The sequence below is a fragment of the Barbus barbus genome (genome assembly GCF_936440315.1).
Source record: "Barbus barbus genome assembly, chromosome: 48".
Lineage (NCBI taxonomy): Eukaryota > Metazoa > Chordata > Actinopteri > Cypriniformes > Cyprinidae > Barbus > Barbus barbus.
This window is the reverse complement of record NC_136726.1, coordinates 21,091,441-21,105,210: the sequence shown is the minus strand read 5'-3', so window position 1 is coordinate 21,105,210 and position 13,770 is coordinate 21,091,441. Positions and strand designations below refer to the sequence as shown.

Sequence of the window (13,770 nt, the reverse complement as noted above, 5' to 3'; positions counted from 1 at the left end):
GTGTGTGTGTGTGTGTGTGTGTGTGTGTGTGTCTGTGTGTGTGTGTGTGAGTGTGTGTGTCTGTGTGTGTGTGAGAGAGAGAGAGAGAGAGAGAGAGAGAGAGTGTGTGAGAGAGAAGGGCTGAGCTAAACACGCGCTTCTGGGCTTTAGTTGTCGAAGCCCATACTGAACATCCCAGTCCTTAAGAAAAATCTATTTTTCTGTTTTATGTGCAAAATTATCGCGTTAAGCTGTATAGCTATAGACCGTCGAAGTGATGGGTGGCAATGGCAGCTCACACCACGTGTCCTTCGACCCTGCGGCCGATGATGAGGAGGGGGTTACATTCGTGAAGGGCATTAGGGTAAGTGTACTAACAATAAATTTATGGAAAAGTACTTTGTTTACTTTGAGTAATTTTAACTGTATTATGTCGTTGTTTATTATCTATGCGTGCTTATTGCTTAACAACATAAGTTTGATGTAACGTGCTTGCACTGCAAGAGCTTCAGTGTCTTTGAAATTAATTCATTAGAATATCGTGTAAATTGCAAGTTTGTGAATATTTTAGGGGTGCTGAACAAAATGTCCTGCAGGGTATATAGCTTATGTTAAATATAGCCTATGTACAGGTCATGCATGTTGACCTACTGCATACTAAACATGCATACTGCACTGGTTAACTTTTACATTACCTATAGCTTTCAAAATCAGATGCACTTGAAGTATATACTAGTGACCGTATATCCCTACACCAACCTCATAGCACTAAATCATATAATGGTACAACCATTTCTTTCCTATAAAACATGGTTCAGCCAGATTTTGTTGGAATTTTACTATGGTAATGCCATGTTTTTGGGTGTGTCCCATAGTAATACCATTGTATGTGAATTTGGTTGCCATTCCATGGTATATATCAGTATACAGTGGTATTTGTATCTTCTGAACCATAGTACTGTTGCATTAGTTTCTTTCTAATTAATGCACTTCCAACTATTTCCCAGATTATACGCGATCACTTAAAAAAGGTCACTGAAAAATAAAGCAATATTGTCTAATGAAGATTCATGCATCACAGGTGAGTCAAACTGCATTGTAAAAAATAAAAATAAATTTATTTTGGGCTACAATAATCTAAAAAAAAAAACAAAAAGTTATTTGACCACCAAACACAAACTTGAAAGTGATGGAAAAATGTTTTCAGTTTTCATGGTAAAACAAAATACTTTGCATATTTGTGACCCTGGACCACAAAACCCATCATAAGGGTCAATGTTTCGAAACTGAGATTTATACATCATATGAAATCTGAATACATAAGCTTTCCATTGATGTATGGTTTGTTAGGATAGGACAAAATTCGACTGAGATACAACTATTTGAAAATCTGGAATCTGAGGGTGCAAAAAAAATCAAAATACTGAGAAAATTGCCTTTAATGTTGTCCAAATGAAGTCCTTAGCAATGCATATCACTAATCAAAAATTGAGTTTTGATATATTTACAGTAGGAAATGTACTAAATATCTTCATGGAACATAATCTTTACTTAATATCCTAATGATTTTTGGCATAAAAGAAAAATTTATCATTTTGACCCATACAGTGTATTGTTGGCTATTGCTACAAATATACCCCAGCGACTTAAGACTGGTTTTGTGGTCCAGGATTTCCGCATTTTAAAAAACAATTCAAATGTTTATCAGTGCTATTTTTGATCTGATGATAAACAGCTTTCACAAAGAGTGATTGATCGTATGAAGGAGTCTCCACCTGTGGTTCACCCTCAAGCTTCAACCAAATCCTCTACCCAGTCAACACCTCCTGTAGCTCCTCCGGTTGAGCGATTGGTAGCAGGTGAACATCATGGACCCATAATCCCTCATCCTCCCTCATATGCCAGTACTTTGGTTCCTCCTCCTGTTCCAGAGCCAATAACACCTTTCGTGCCTTTAGTAACTGGGACTAAGGAAACATCTGCACCACCTTCACATGAGAGTCTTCCAAATCCTCCGCCTACAGGTGATGAGCATGTAGCTATACTTGCACCTGACCCTCAACCTGCTGTGCTGCCTGCTGAACCCATTAATGTTCCTTCACAAGTGTCAAGTGAACCACTAACTGCTCCTTCACTAATGGATCCCAGTGTTGAGCCCCTAACACCACCTCCTGCCATAACCTCTGAACCTGTAGCCATTCCTCCTCCTCCAACCACAGACCCACTTACTGAACCTGTAACACATATAGAGTCCTCTGTTGAACCTGTAGTTGTATCTTCTGAACCTATAGCAACTCCATCATCTCCTACTTTAGCTGCTCAGCCAACATATGGTGAGTCCATGGACTTACCCGTTGAACCTGAGGTTTCAAGCTCCCCAATCTCCATACCCGCTCCCATTCAGTCTGTCTTGAAGGAGTCTGCTGTTTCACAATTTGGATCTGCTTCATCTGTTGTTTTGCCTGATGAAATGCCTTCCAAAACCCAATTAATTTCCACTGGAGAACCTGCAGTTCCTTCTGTTCACCTGGTTGAGGAACCTGTTGCGCCTTCATTTATTGATCAACTCGAGGTCTTTCCACCGCAAACACATGTTGGTAAGTTCATAATCTGGTTCATTAGTCTTACCAAAGTCTCTCTAGTTAATTTTTGACTGATTGACCTGCAAAGTCTCAACTTGTATTTTAGGATTTTGTACAAATGCTTGTTGAACTCAATCTTTAAATTGCAATAAAATGGAAGTAGCAAGTAGTCTTTTCTGTAATTGTTTCTGTAAACTGTATTGTTGCATAACTCTATAAATAAAATTGATATTGGATAACTTTACCTGCATACATAGAGTGCATTCATGTAAAGTGATGTATAGAACATCTCAACTGCTTGATTGCTTGTATCATCACAAAATGTAAATAATATTATCGCCCAGCCCTAATCTGCTAAATGCAACTATAAGGCATGAAGATATTAAGATATAAACAATAACATCATGAATTTCATCACAATTTTCATTAACATCATGATTTTTTAAATTACTCTGTATTGTTTAAACTAATATTTAATTATATAAAAAAAGAATGGAACATGCATGAATTGTTAGCAATAATATGTATAACATGCATTTAGAAAATAGTCATTTAATGTTGACTAACTTCTCAGAAATTTGATTGTGTTTCATAAATTAATGGAAGATCTCCATGCTAAAATATGATATTTCTTCTGTTTAGTGAATGAGGAAAAGCTCAGAAAGCAGATCAGAGAAGATCTTCAGAAGCTCCTGAATGAGGAAATGAAGATGGCAGAGCATAACATGCGACAAGAGTAAAAACTTAACTGATGAAGATGAAGATCCCTCAACAAAATACCCAAGAATGCAGTGAGTTTTGGCATCTAAACAGCATGTACTGTGTGTTTTCATAAGGCTGGAGGAAGAGAAAGCTAAAGCGAAGGCCCAGGCTCAAGCTGCAGCCCGACTCCAGATTCAGGATGAGGTCCAGAAGCTTCTGGAAGAGGAGAAGGCATCCTATCAACAGACTCTAGCAGATGCTATTAGAAGGGAGAAGCTGAATGTTCAGGATGAGCATCTTGTAACTCAGTATTATGTAAGTCAGCTTCTGCGCACAGTTATGTGTTGTTTGTGTATGTGCATCTGAGCATACATGTTTCTTAACGTTTGAACAGCTGCTTCTGTCTCTGTGCAATGTTTTTGCAAAGCCCTCATAACAAAAATATGCTGGTGCCATACTATGAAAATAATACAAATTAATAGAAAAACACATTTGTGACCATGGACCACAAAACCAGTCATAAGTAGCTGGGGTATATTTGTAGCAATAGCCAAAAATACATTGTATGGATCAAAATTATTCATTTTTTAATGCCAAAAATCATTAGGATATTAAGTCAAGGTCATGTTCCATGAAGATATTTAGCAAATTGCCTACCATAAATATCAATTTTTTTTGATTAGTAACATGCATTGCTAAGAACTTAATTTGGACAACTTTTAAAGGAGATTTTCTCAATATTTAGATTTTTTTGCACCCTCAGATTCCAGATTTTCAAAAAGTTGCATCTAGGGCAAATATTATCCTATCCTAACAAATACATCAATGAAAAGCTTATTTATTCAGCTTTTAGATGATATATAAATCTCAATTTCGAAAAATTTTCCCTAATGGTCCAGGGTCACATTTAACCCCTAATAAATGTCAAAAACGCAATGAAATCGCTAAAACTTTACCTAAAAAAAAAACACAATGTAAAATAGAAATTGTAATATAAAATAAAAATTCTAGGTATCAATAAAAACTTTAATAGTTTCTAAATGATACTAAGATAACTATAATCATGTGCAAAACAACCTGTTATATAGCATTTTCTCTGCATCCACCTCTAAATGTGTCTGCATGTGTTGGATTGTGAATATCCAGATGTTAAAAATTCATGAACTGGTAGTGCTTTACTGTTTAACTCCACTGTCTTTTTCTCTTTTCTCCCTTTCTCTTGATCTGCTCATGTGTTTCAGTGGATGGAGAGGAAGGTAAGATGTCGAGGCTTCATTTTTCCAATCACTTGCTCGTTCACTTTTTTAAGAGAAATTTGCGATCATTTCTATTCCAGCTAGATGTGAGTGATTGAATGGTTAAATACAAGGTTAAATTAGTTCTGTTTAATTTGCATTAATCTATCACACATCATTTAACATTATTTGTGAGCAAAAACCTTCTGTATATTTATATCAAGAAATGCATGTGCCTATAGTAAACTCTCTTTACTATAGTGTTAATTTACTATGGAAGATTTACAGGCTGATGCTTCACATGTTTTATCTTCCCATCAGGCTCAGAAGCTGGAGCAGAAGGAGAAAGATCTGGAAAATCAGGACGCTTTGTTTCGGGAGCAGATTGCCAAGATGCAGGAAAAGGCAAAATTATTCATCTGTCCTTTCATATGCTCTTTGTACCTTTTTCAGATGCAGTACAGGGTTATTACAGTTAACTAAAACTAAAACCAAAAAAAAAAAAATTACTTGTAATAAAATAAACTTTAACTGAAATTAAATAACTTATTATATCTTAAACGTATTTAATTTCAGCTAGTTGCCAAGGTGACATTTCTCATCGTCATTTCGTTTAACTTGATTTACTAAAATTAAAATAAAATAAATACGAATAAAAGCTATATAGACATATTTAATAATAATAAAAATTCCAAAAACAAGCCAATTTAATAAAGCTTTTAACTGAAATGAAAATGAAAACGAAGAGAGATTAATATTAATAAAAACTATACTAGTATCTTTTTGATCCTAAAATAACACTAATGCATTATATTACACGTGTTGACTGTCTCTGTTGTTGTGCAGATGGCTCGGTTCACAAAAGTTACTGCTGAAAATTACAAGAAAGGCTTAGAGGACGCACACAACCGCTTCAGGTGAGTGTGCAAGATCAATAAATCAGTGTTTAGTTTTTCAAATGACATTTATCTCATTTCTCCCTCTCTCTAGGCGATGCCAAATCAAACCAGTGTGTTCAGATCTGCAGAGTCAGATACTGAAGTGTTACGCTGAGAATAAAGGTCAAACTATGAGCTGTTCCAGCATCGCATCACTGTACATTCAGTGTGTGGACCGCGCCAGACAGGTAAACCACACTGATAAGGCCACTTGGGTAGACATGACATGACTCGTATTCAAAATAGCTATTTAAATACTGACTGAGAAAATGTTTTTGCAGTGCATCTTAAACTAAGGCTTTAAAAAAGTATTGTTATTTTATGTAATTACTATGACAAAATTAATTTTCATGTTTTTTCCAGGATAAAAAGCTGAGCACCGGAGGTTAGCTTACTGGACTGAACATCAGATCTGCAGTGTCATGGTGAAAGAAAAAAGGCCATCACTGCAAACACACACATCTAAACCGATCCTAAAACTCCAGGCATTTAGGTTAACTGTTTATTACACATTTCAGCAGTTTTGAATATGCATTCTCTGGAATATGAGCCATTATTGGACCACTATGGAGAAATACCTCAACTAGTTTCAGACTCTTGTAACTGTGAAGCTAAATGGTTTCAGGTGCTATTGAGTGCTTTGTTTGTGTGTGGAGACATAGTGGTTTCTTCTGTGTTCCTGATTGTTTTAAAATAGTGCATGACCACCAAAAAGTACAAAGCGATGCACAATCTGGAAGTTTTTGCATAGTAACAAGTTTGTGCCTTTTCCTTTGATACCTAATTTTATGGGTATTTAGGATAAATGTGATGAAATCCAAGCTTAGCTGCGAAAAGCCGTTCAAATGGGTATTAAAGGAATAGTTCACCCAAAAATAAAAATTTGCTGAAAATGTACTCACCTTCAGTTCATCCGAGATGTTGATGAGTTTGTTTCTTCATCAGAACAGATTTGGAGAAATGTAGCATTACATTAGTTGCTCAACAATGGATCCTCTGCAGTGAATGGGTGCCGTCAGAATGAGAGTCCAAACAGCTGATAAAAACATCACAAGTAATCCATACCAAAGTCTTGCAACGTGAAAAGCTGCATGTTTGTAAGAAACAAGTCCATCATTAAGGAGTTTTGAAAAAGTCGTCTGAATCAGGAGAGAAATATGCATAGATCAAGTATAGCTTACAAGTGAAAACTGTTCTAAATAAATATATCGGTGGATTGTGTGAGACGACAACAGGAAATGGACTGTTTCAGAGGTGGAAGTGTTATGGATTATGGACTCTTTTACAGTTGAAACGCCTTAACGACATCTTTTCACTTTAATTGATGGACTGGAGTGGTGTGGATTATTGTGATGTTTTTATCAGTTGTTTGGACTTTCATTCTGACGGCACCCATTCACCGCAGAGCATCCATTGCTGAGTAAGTGAACATTTCTCCAAATCTGTTCAGATGAAAAAACCCCTGAATGGGTGAAATGATGAAAACCGAGGTTCTAGGTTTTTAGGTTCTTTGTTGTGCAACTTTAAATAACATGTTTCCAATAGATGGCGCTGTAGCCTACAGTCTGTGGCCAGATACTGAACGTTATTCTAATATTCTTGATGTATTATGGAACCACTCTGGTCTAGAAAGTTAAAAGGACGACCAACCCTCTCAGTAATGCCATTTTCCCAAGCCTCTGATCAGCAAAATGTCCATAAGTTTGGTATGAAACTAAACTGAGCAGTGACCTTATATTGTCCAGCTGGTTCATTTGCAATTGTAGTGCTGTAGTTCTGTCAGTGCCGTATGTATGAGAGGGTGAAATGAATAAGAAATCATGTTCACCTGACTCTTGCATCCTCTGATAAATGTGCCCTATACCAGCATGAGAACACAGCCTAGATACAGCACAGCAGTTCATGCAAATCTCACATCGCTCGCACTCTCTGCCTTTTGCACACTTTATGAAAGCATGTTTTGATGCAATATTCTTGGATAAAATGGACCTAATTATTGAAATCAACATAAACTGGCTCCTGTCTTAATGTTTTATTAAAATGTTAGGGTTCACTCAACCTCATTATGTTTCAAAACCTTATCTATGAACACAAATGTATAAAATTGTATGTATATGTCACTCTTTTGCATGCAATTTGTTATATTTTATATAACAGCTTCTGAGCCCAATTTATTATATTATTTATATTTTAAGTTTTCTGAAGTCATTCAATAGCTTTATTTGAGAAGCAGATTGAAATTGAAGTTATTTGTTAAAAAGCTTTCCTTTAAATGAGCTGATAATTGAATCATGGAGTTAAACTCGAGAAAAAGATCAGTCTGATTTACAAATGAATCATTTTTCAACGGAATCGACCACTGTATGGATAACCATAAAAGAATCGTTGGTGTGGCACCAAACTGAAATAAGTTGAATTACTAAAATGAACAATTCTAAAAATGAAATAAAAAACTGAAGCTAAATAGAAATAAAAAATAAGAACAGAACATAAAAATATGCTTAAACTTAAAAACTCTTAAAAGCCAATTCAAAATAGTCTGTAGTAAATGAATAAATATAAAAATAAGCTTTTATTTTCATTATATAAAAAAGAGACCAGGATAACTAACTGAAATAAAATAAGTTTAAGCTGAAGTAAATAATGCTAAAACCAAAATAACTGGAAATAAATTCAATCAAATAGAAATTAAACAAATACTGATAATCACAAAAACACAAAGTTACAAAAACTTAAATGAAAATGAATACTAATTCATAAAAATTATAAAAGTATGTGAATAGCATAGAAATAATACTTTTCTAACTCATGGCATAACATATGGCATAAGTCAAGTTTGAAACGACATGAGGGTGAGTAAATGATTTCAGGGTGGACTATCCCTTTAAATACATATTAAAATGGCAGATATTTAATAATAGACGAGATCTATATTAAAATCATGGCATTTGACAGTTTCAGTATTCTCTCTAGTAGCCGTATTCATTTCATTCCACAGTTGCACTGTGTTGCTTCTGGGCAATGAGCATTTAAGCAATCATACAAATTATTTATACAACTGTAATTTTTTTAAAAATTACGTTTGTCTTAAGATGTTTTTAAGGACTGCTTGGATGCAGTTTGACCAAAACATAACTTTTAATTGGTTTAAATCCGAACTTGTTCCTTCATTATGAACCATTTTATTATTATTTAATCATTTAGCAGACGCTTTTATCCAAAGCGACTTTCAAACGAGGACAGCAGAAGCAATCAATTGTAGTATTAAAACAACTAAAAACAGAACCAAAACTAAAAGCTAAAACTTTATAAATACCTATACACATTTTAAAAATAAAGACAAAATTCAAAACTTATTTAAATGAAAAACAAAAAATAAAGCTAAAAACAATTCAAAATATTAAAGAACAAAAAGGTATAAGAGTATAATAATGATTCTAACATAACACTAAGCCAAACACCAAAAAAACAACTATATACAGTATATGTACAATCACATACACACATATTTATAAATTCAATATCATTTCCATTTAGTTTGTTGAAGTATTAAAATAACTCTAAACTAACTAAAACATAATAAAAGACCTATACAGACATAATAAATTCAAACATTATTTAACTAAAATTAAAATAGATAACAAATACAAATCACGACAGTATAGTTTATCAGTAATCCTAAGAAATAACACTGAGTCAAACACACATGCTGAAAACAACAACATACTTACACCTAGTAAGAAATGAAATTAAACAAGTAGTAGAAAAGTCCTTTGCTGGTGTCCCAGCCCGGTGGAGTCACACGGTAGAGTCGATGGTCTTTACACTCTTCGGTCTTCACATGAGGAGGCCTTCACATGACAACTGCTGCCGCGGTAAACTAAGCTTCTTTTATACCCGTCTAACAAAATACTAATTGAACTTAGCTGGACACACTTTCCTTATTTTTTCACAACAAATGGCCAAGCGAGCGCAGACACTGATAAGATACGCGAGACAGAACGAGACCAAATGTGATATCAGCACGTCTCCACACAGTAAACAAAACAATTTTATATGCATCAAATGCTTGTAAACTGGGCTTGTTACCCAGAGAGCAATAGACGGTGGTACCACAACATCGTCCTCTGCCCCTGTATCCTTAAATCTAGCTTGACATGAGCTTTATAATATAACACAGGTAATATTTACCAAACCCTTGTGGTACATTGACTGTTTACAGAGGGCTTGATGATTCTCAATTACAGTTTTATTGGACGATCTGAGAGGTGCAAATCTTATGAGTGAAGTGTGACGAACGGTCACCGCCGCATATTGAGCCACTTGTTGGTTGTTTGAAGTGCCGTCACTTGGAGTGGGTCACCGTGTGACCTGAATTTTACAACACCATGAAACCGGCTTCAGATGTCTGCAGAGGGCATTTCAAATCAAACATATGATTTTATCCTAGCAAATAACAGGACTCGGTAGGTGGGACCCATTGACGCCGCAGGAAGTCGTTGGGGAACAAGACAGAGTTTGGATGCAAAAGAAGTGCTGAAAACATCAGATGGTTGTGCGTGAAAATCCCAGTAAATCAGCAGTTTTTGAAATACTCAGACCAGCCCGTCTGGCACCAACAACCATTCCACGTTCAAAGTCACTTAAATCCCCTTTCTTCCCCGTTCTGATGCTCGGTTTGAACTTCAGCAAGTCGTCTTCACCACATCTAGACGCCTAAATGCATTGAGTTGCTGCCATGTGATTGGCTGATTAGCAATTTGTGTTGCCAAGCAATTGAACAGGTGTACCTTATAAAGTGGCAGGTGAGTGTAAATATAAATATATATATATATATATGTATATATATATATGTATATATATATATATATATATATATATATATATATATATATATATATATATGTGTGTGTGTGTACTGAATAAATGAAATAAAAATAAAGCAAAATAGATTTTTTTTAATAATACAAAGTAATTACAAAATTACTTTTTTAGTAATTACAAAATTATATTTTTTAGTAATTACAAAATTACTAAAACGTAAACTAAAATTAAAATTTAAATATTAAAATAAAAGTAACAATATTCATAATTACTACAATATCATTTAAATAATTATTTAAAAATACCTCAAACACACAGCACACATACAGCCAGTGAGGATGAATTTTGTTTTTGTATTATTTCATGGTCTTTGTCTCATCTCTTCCAATTCAGACCGCAAAATTGTCTAATCGACTAAAAGTATTGTTTCAGAAGAGTTGTAGTGAAAATTTTTGTCTACACCAACATGCAGAACTGTTAAGCAATTTCTATGTTAGTCACTCTGAGATTGATCTAATTCGGCTTGGCATTGGCTCATTTCATTCCTGACAATACTAAATAATTCCCACTGAACATGCAAGGCAGAATGTTTTTGTAATGGTGCACAATAAACCTCTAAGAGCTACAGTGTTGACCTGGGAAAATATTCATTAATATGTATGCAGATTTGGTGAATGGGAGCTTAACTTTAGTGTTTCAGTGAATGCAAAATGAGGGACGTTTTGTCCTTGACAGCAGTGCAAAAATGAACCAGATGTTTCCTCAGATTTGACTGCTCTAAAACAATGATATTTGCAGCATTTTCCCTCCTTTTCTTCATGAATCACAAGGCTTTGCAGGGTTACCATCTGTTAAATTTTGGTCTGTTCCTCATGCAAAGTGACTTCAGAGGACTTGGAGTGCAGGAACACAAGGCGACTATTGTAAGTGCTTTTTGGTGTTTTGTTCTTGTTTTTTTGGAGCTTAACATATGAATTGCTTTGTGATGATTCGTCAATAATTACCCTGTTTTTGTTCCACAGAAATGATAATCTCTTCATATTCACGTACGACGACATAACATTTTATGCAGTTAGACAAAGGAAAAGTGTTATCACAATGACTTTTGTAAGTGCTTTTTGGGGTTTTGTTTGTGTTTGGAGCTTAACATATGAATTACTATGTGAGTATTAGTCAGTAGTTCTCCTTTTTTCTTCCACAGAAACAATATTCCTACACAAGATGATGTTCACAGCATCTGCGTTCAATTCAAAAAGCAGATGGATTTCATCTTTTTCCCCACCTAGTTTATTATAAATACATGTATACACAGGCTACAAGTCTTAAATGATATACATAACTGATAAAGAGTATTTACAAATCTCAGTTTTCATGTATTTACAGTACATACAGTGGTTTATAAAGAAGATGCATCATGTAACTGCAATAGCATCAGTTTATGAAACCTATCATATTATATTCCAAGTTAGTTATAAATAGTAACCGGTTCTTCGATATCTACTCATGTAAGACTAATATTCACATAACATGGTTCCCTTTTATGTATAATAGTGCTTTTATGAGAACTAGTCCCTGTCGCAAAGTGGTTTTAGTCTGCATCTTCGGATGATAGACATTTCTGCCTGGCTTCATGATCGTTAAAAGTCACTTTCTTATTCCGTTTGGGATCGATCCAGGAGTTTCGAATCACTGCGTTGTTCGGCAGCGGATCCGCTTCGATGATGGAAACCACCCGTTTCTTCATTTTACTTTTCAAGACTTTCTGGAACTTCTGCCTTGTGAAGGCATACAAGAGAGGATGGAAGACTGTGGTGCCGTAGGCCATGACCAGAAAACCCAGTCGGAGCTTGACGGTGAGGTCGCTGGGGCCTACGCTGAGGATCACAGTGTTTAAAACTGTGATGGGTGTCCAGCAGAGGAGGAACGTGGAGATGATGAGCAACGACATGCGGAAAACGCGCTTTTGGCGCTCACGCCGCTCCCGGTGGCGTTTGACGGCCCTTCGCAGGGCGATGATCACCGAGACAGACGTGCGCATGCAGAGCGGAGCGTCTCCGCGGTTGCTGCTCTGCGAGGCGTCCGTGATCTCAGGCAGCTGTTGCTCAGATGTTGACATAAGGGAGAAGTTCTTTTTTCTCCTCATCTTTTTCTTCTTCTTCTGCGTGGCGTGGAAGCGTGTACCAATGCGGATGTTGAGCGCCTGCAGGATCTTGGTGTACGTGACTAACATGATGACGGCAGTCAAACAGAAAATGGGGATTTGGGCCACTAGGTGGTAGTACAGACCAAGTTCGGTGTAATTTTCGTTGACGTGCACAACGGCGGTCTGATTGGCTTTGGTGGGCTCCGGTCCCAAGAATCCCACCTCGATAAATGGCACCAAGAAGCTGAGGAAGGACAGCACCCAAATGCAACCCAACAAAGCCACCGCTCGTCCCATAGTCAGCACACGATTGGCCGGTTTAACGGAGATGTCGTATCGGTCCAAAGTAATGGCTAGCACGTTTGCCGCTGTGGCCACGCTTGCGAAGGACACGCAGGCCTCGTGGAAGCAGCAGACGAGCACAGTGTCACCTTGCAGCGATAGCATCAACACGACAATCGTCAGGGGGATGCAGCAAACGCACACCAACACATCCAGCACGTGGAGGTTCATGGTGACGATGTTGCTCACGGAATTGACCAGGTTGGACTTCATGCAATAGAGGGCCAGTACGGTCAGGTTGCTGCTCAATCCCAGGACAATCTCCAGCATGAGGAATCCGGTCAGGGACACCTGGAAGCTGAGTGGGTAAGGGTAAGGGCCGGCCGCCGTCATGGCGGGACTCACGGACTCGATGATGTCGAGGACTGTAACGTTACTCATGGTGCTTTCTTCCTCCGTTGCGGGAGGGACGTACATTATCCTAAAAGGTAAAAAAAAAAAAAGCAGGATGCATAGTCAGAGAAATGTGTAGAAGACCAGAAACTTTGAACAGTATTGTGTCATTCAGTATTGAATTGAGAATCCATTAGAATTCCAATGCGGTTGCCAAATTGGAATATATGTAGTAAACAGAATTGCAATTCGATTTTCAGTGTGAGAATTACAAGGAAATGAAAGTCAAATGAATTCATACAACTGTAATTTTTACCTAGAAATTCAATGTTTGTCAAGACTAACTTTGAAAAATGAAGTCTAAAGTTTGAATGTCTTGCAGATAGATAGATAGATAGATAGATAGATAGATGCTGTCATTCCAATTGAACTTCCTGAGGGCTGTAGTCAAGTTCATTAAAAATTCAGACTCATTCACTTTGAATTTTTTAATTTGCATAACTCTGCTTGTTGATGTGCTACTAATCTAAAAGATCACTGCTAAACAACATTCACATTTACGCATTTGGCAGACGCTTTTATTCAAAGTGACTTGCATTTTTATTCAAGGTGCACATTTACTTTTTATCAGTTCTTGTTTCCCCTGGGATTCAAACTCATGACCATGGCATTGTTAGAGCCATGTGCTACTC

The 13,770-nt window shown here is 36.5% G+C and overlaps 2 protein-coding genes across 2 annotated transcripts; one reads left to right on the top strand and one right to left on the bottom strand.

Annotated features, from left to right (window-relative positions):
* Nucleotides 1–256: 256 nt before the first annotated feature.
* On the top strand, nt 257–7,445 carry chchd3b (coiled-coil-helix-coiled-coil-helix domain containing 3b; the record flags this gene model as incomplete). Its single annotated transcript, XM_079412504.1, has 9 exons — nt 257–343; nt 1,715–2,576; nt 3,204–3,297; nt 3,398–3,578; nt 4,505–4,519; nt 4,820–4,903; nt 5,345–5,415; nt 5,489–5,624; nt 5,800–7,445. 9 exons carry the CDS (start codon nt 257–259, stop codon nt 5,824–5,826), a joined length of 1,557 nt encoding a protein of 518 aa, XP_079268630.1. The 3' UTR covers nt 5,827–7,445.
* Nucleotides 7,446–11,542: 4,097 nt separating this feature from the next.
* On the bottom strand, nt 11,543–13,162 carry gpr22b (G protein-coupled receptor 22b; the record flags this gene model as incomplete). The annotated part of the gene is made up of 1 exon (XM_079412400.1): nt 11,543–13,162. The coding sequence occupies one exon, from the start codon at nt 13,160–13,162 to the stop codon at nt 11,849–11,851; it is 1,314 nt and encodes a 437-aa protein (XP_079268526.1). The 3' UTR covers nt 11,543–11,848.
* Between the last annotated feature and the right edge of the window lie 608 nt (nt 13,163–13,770).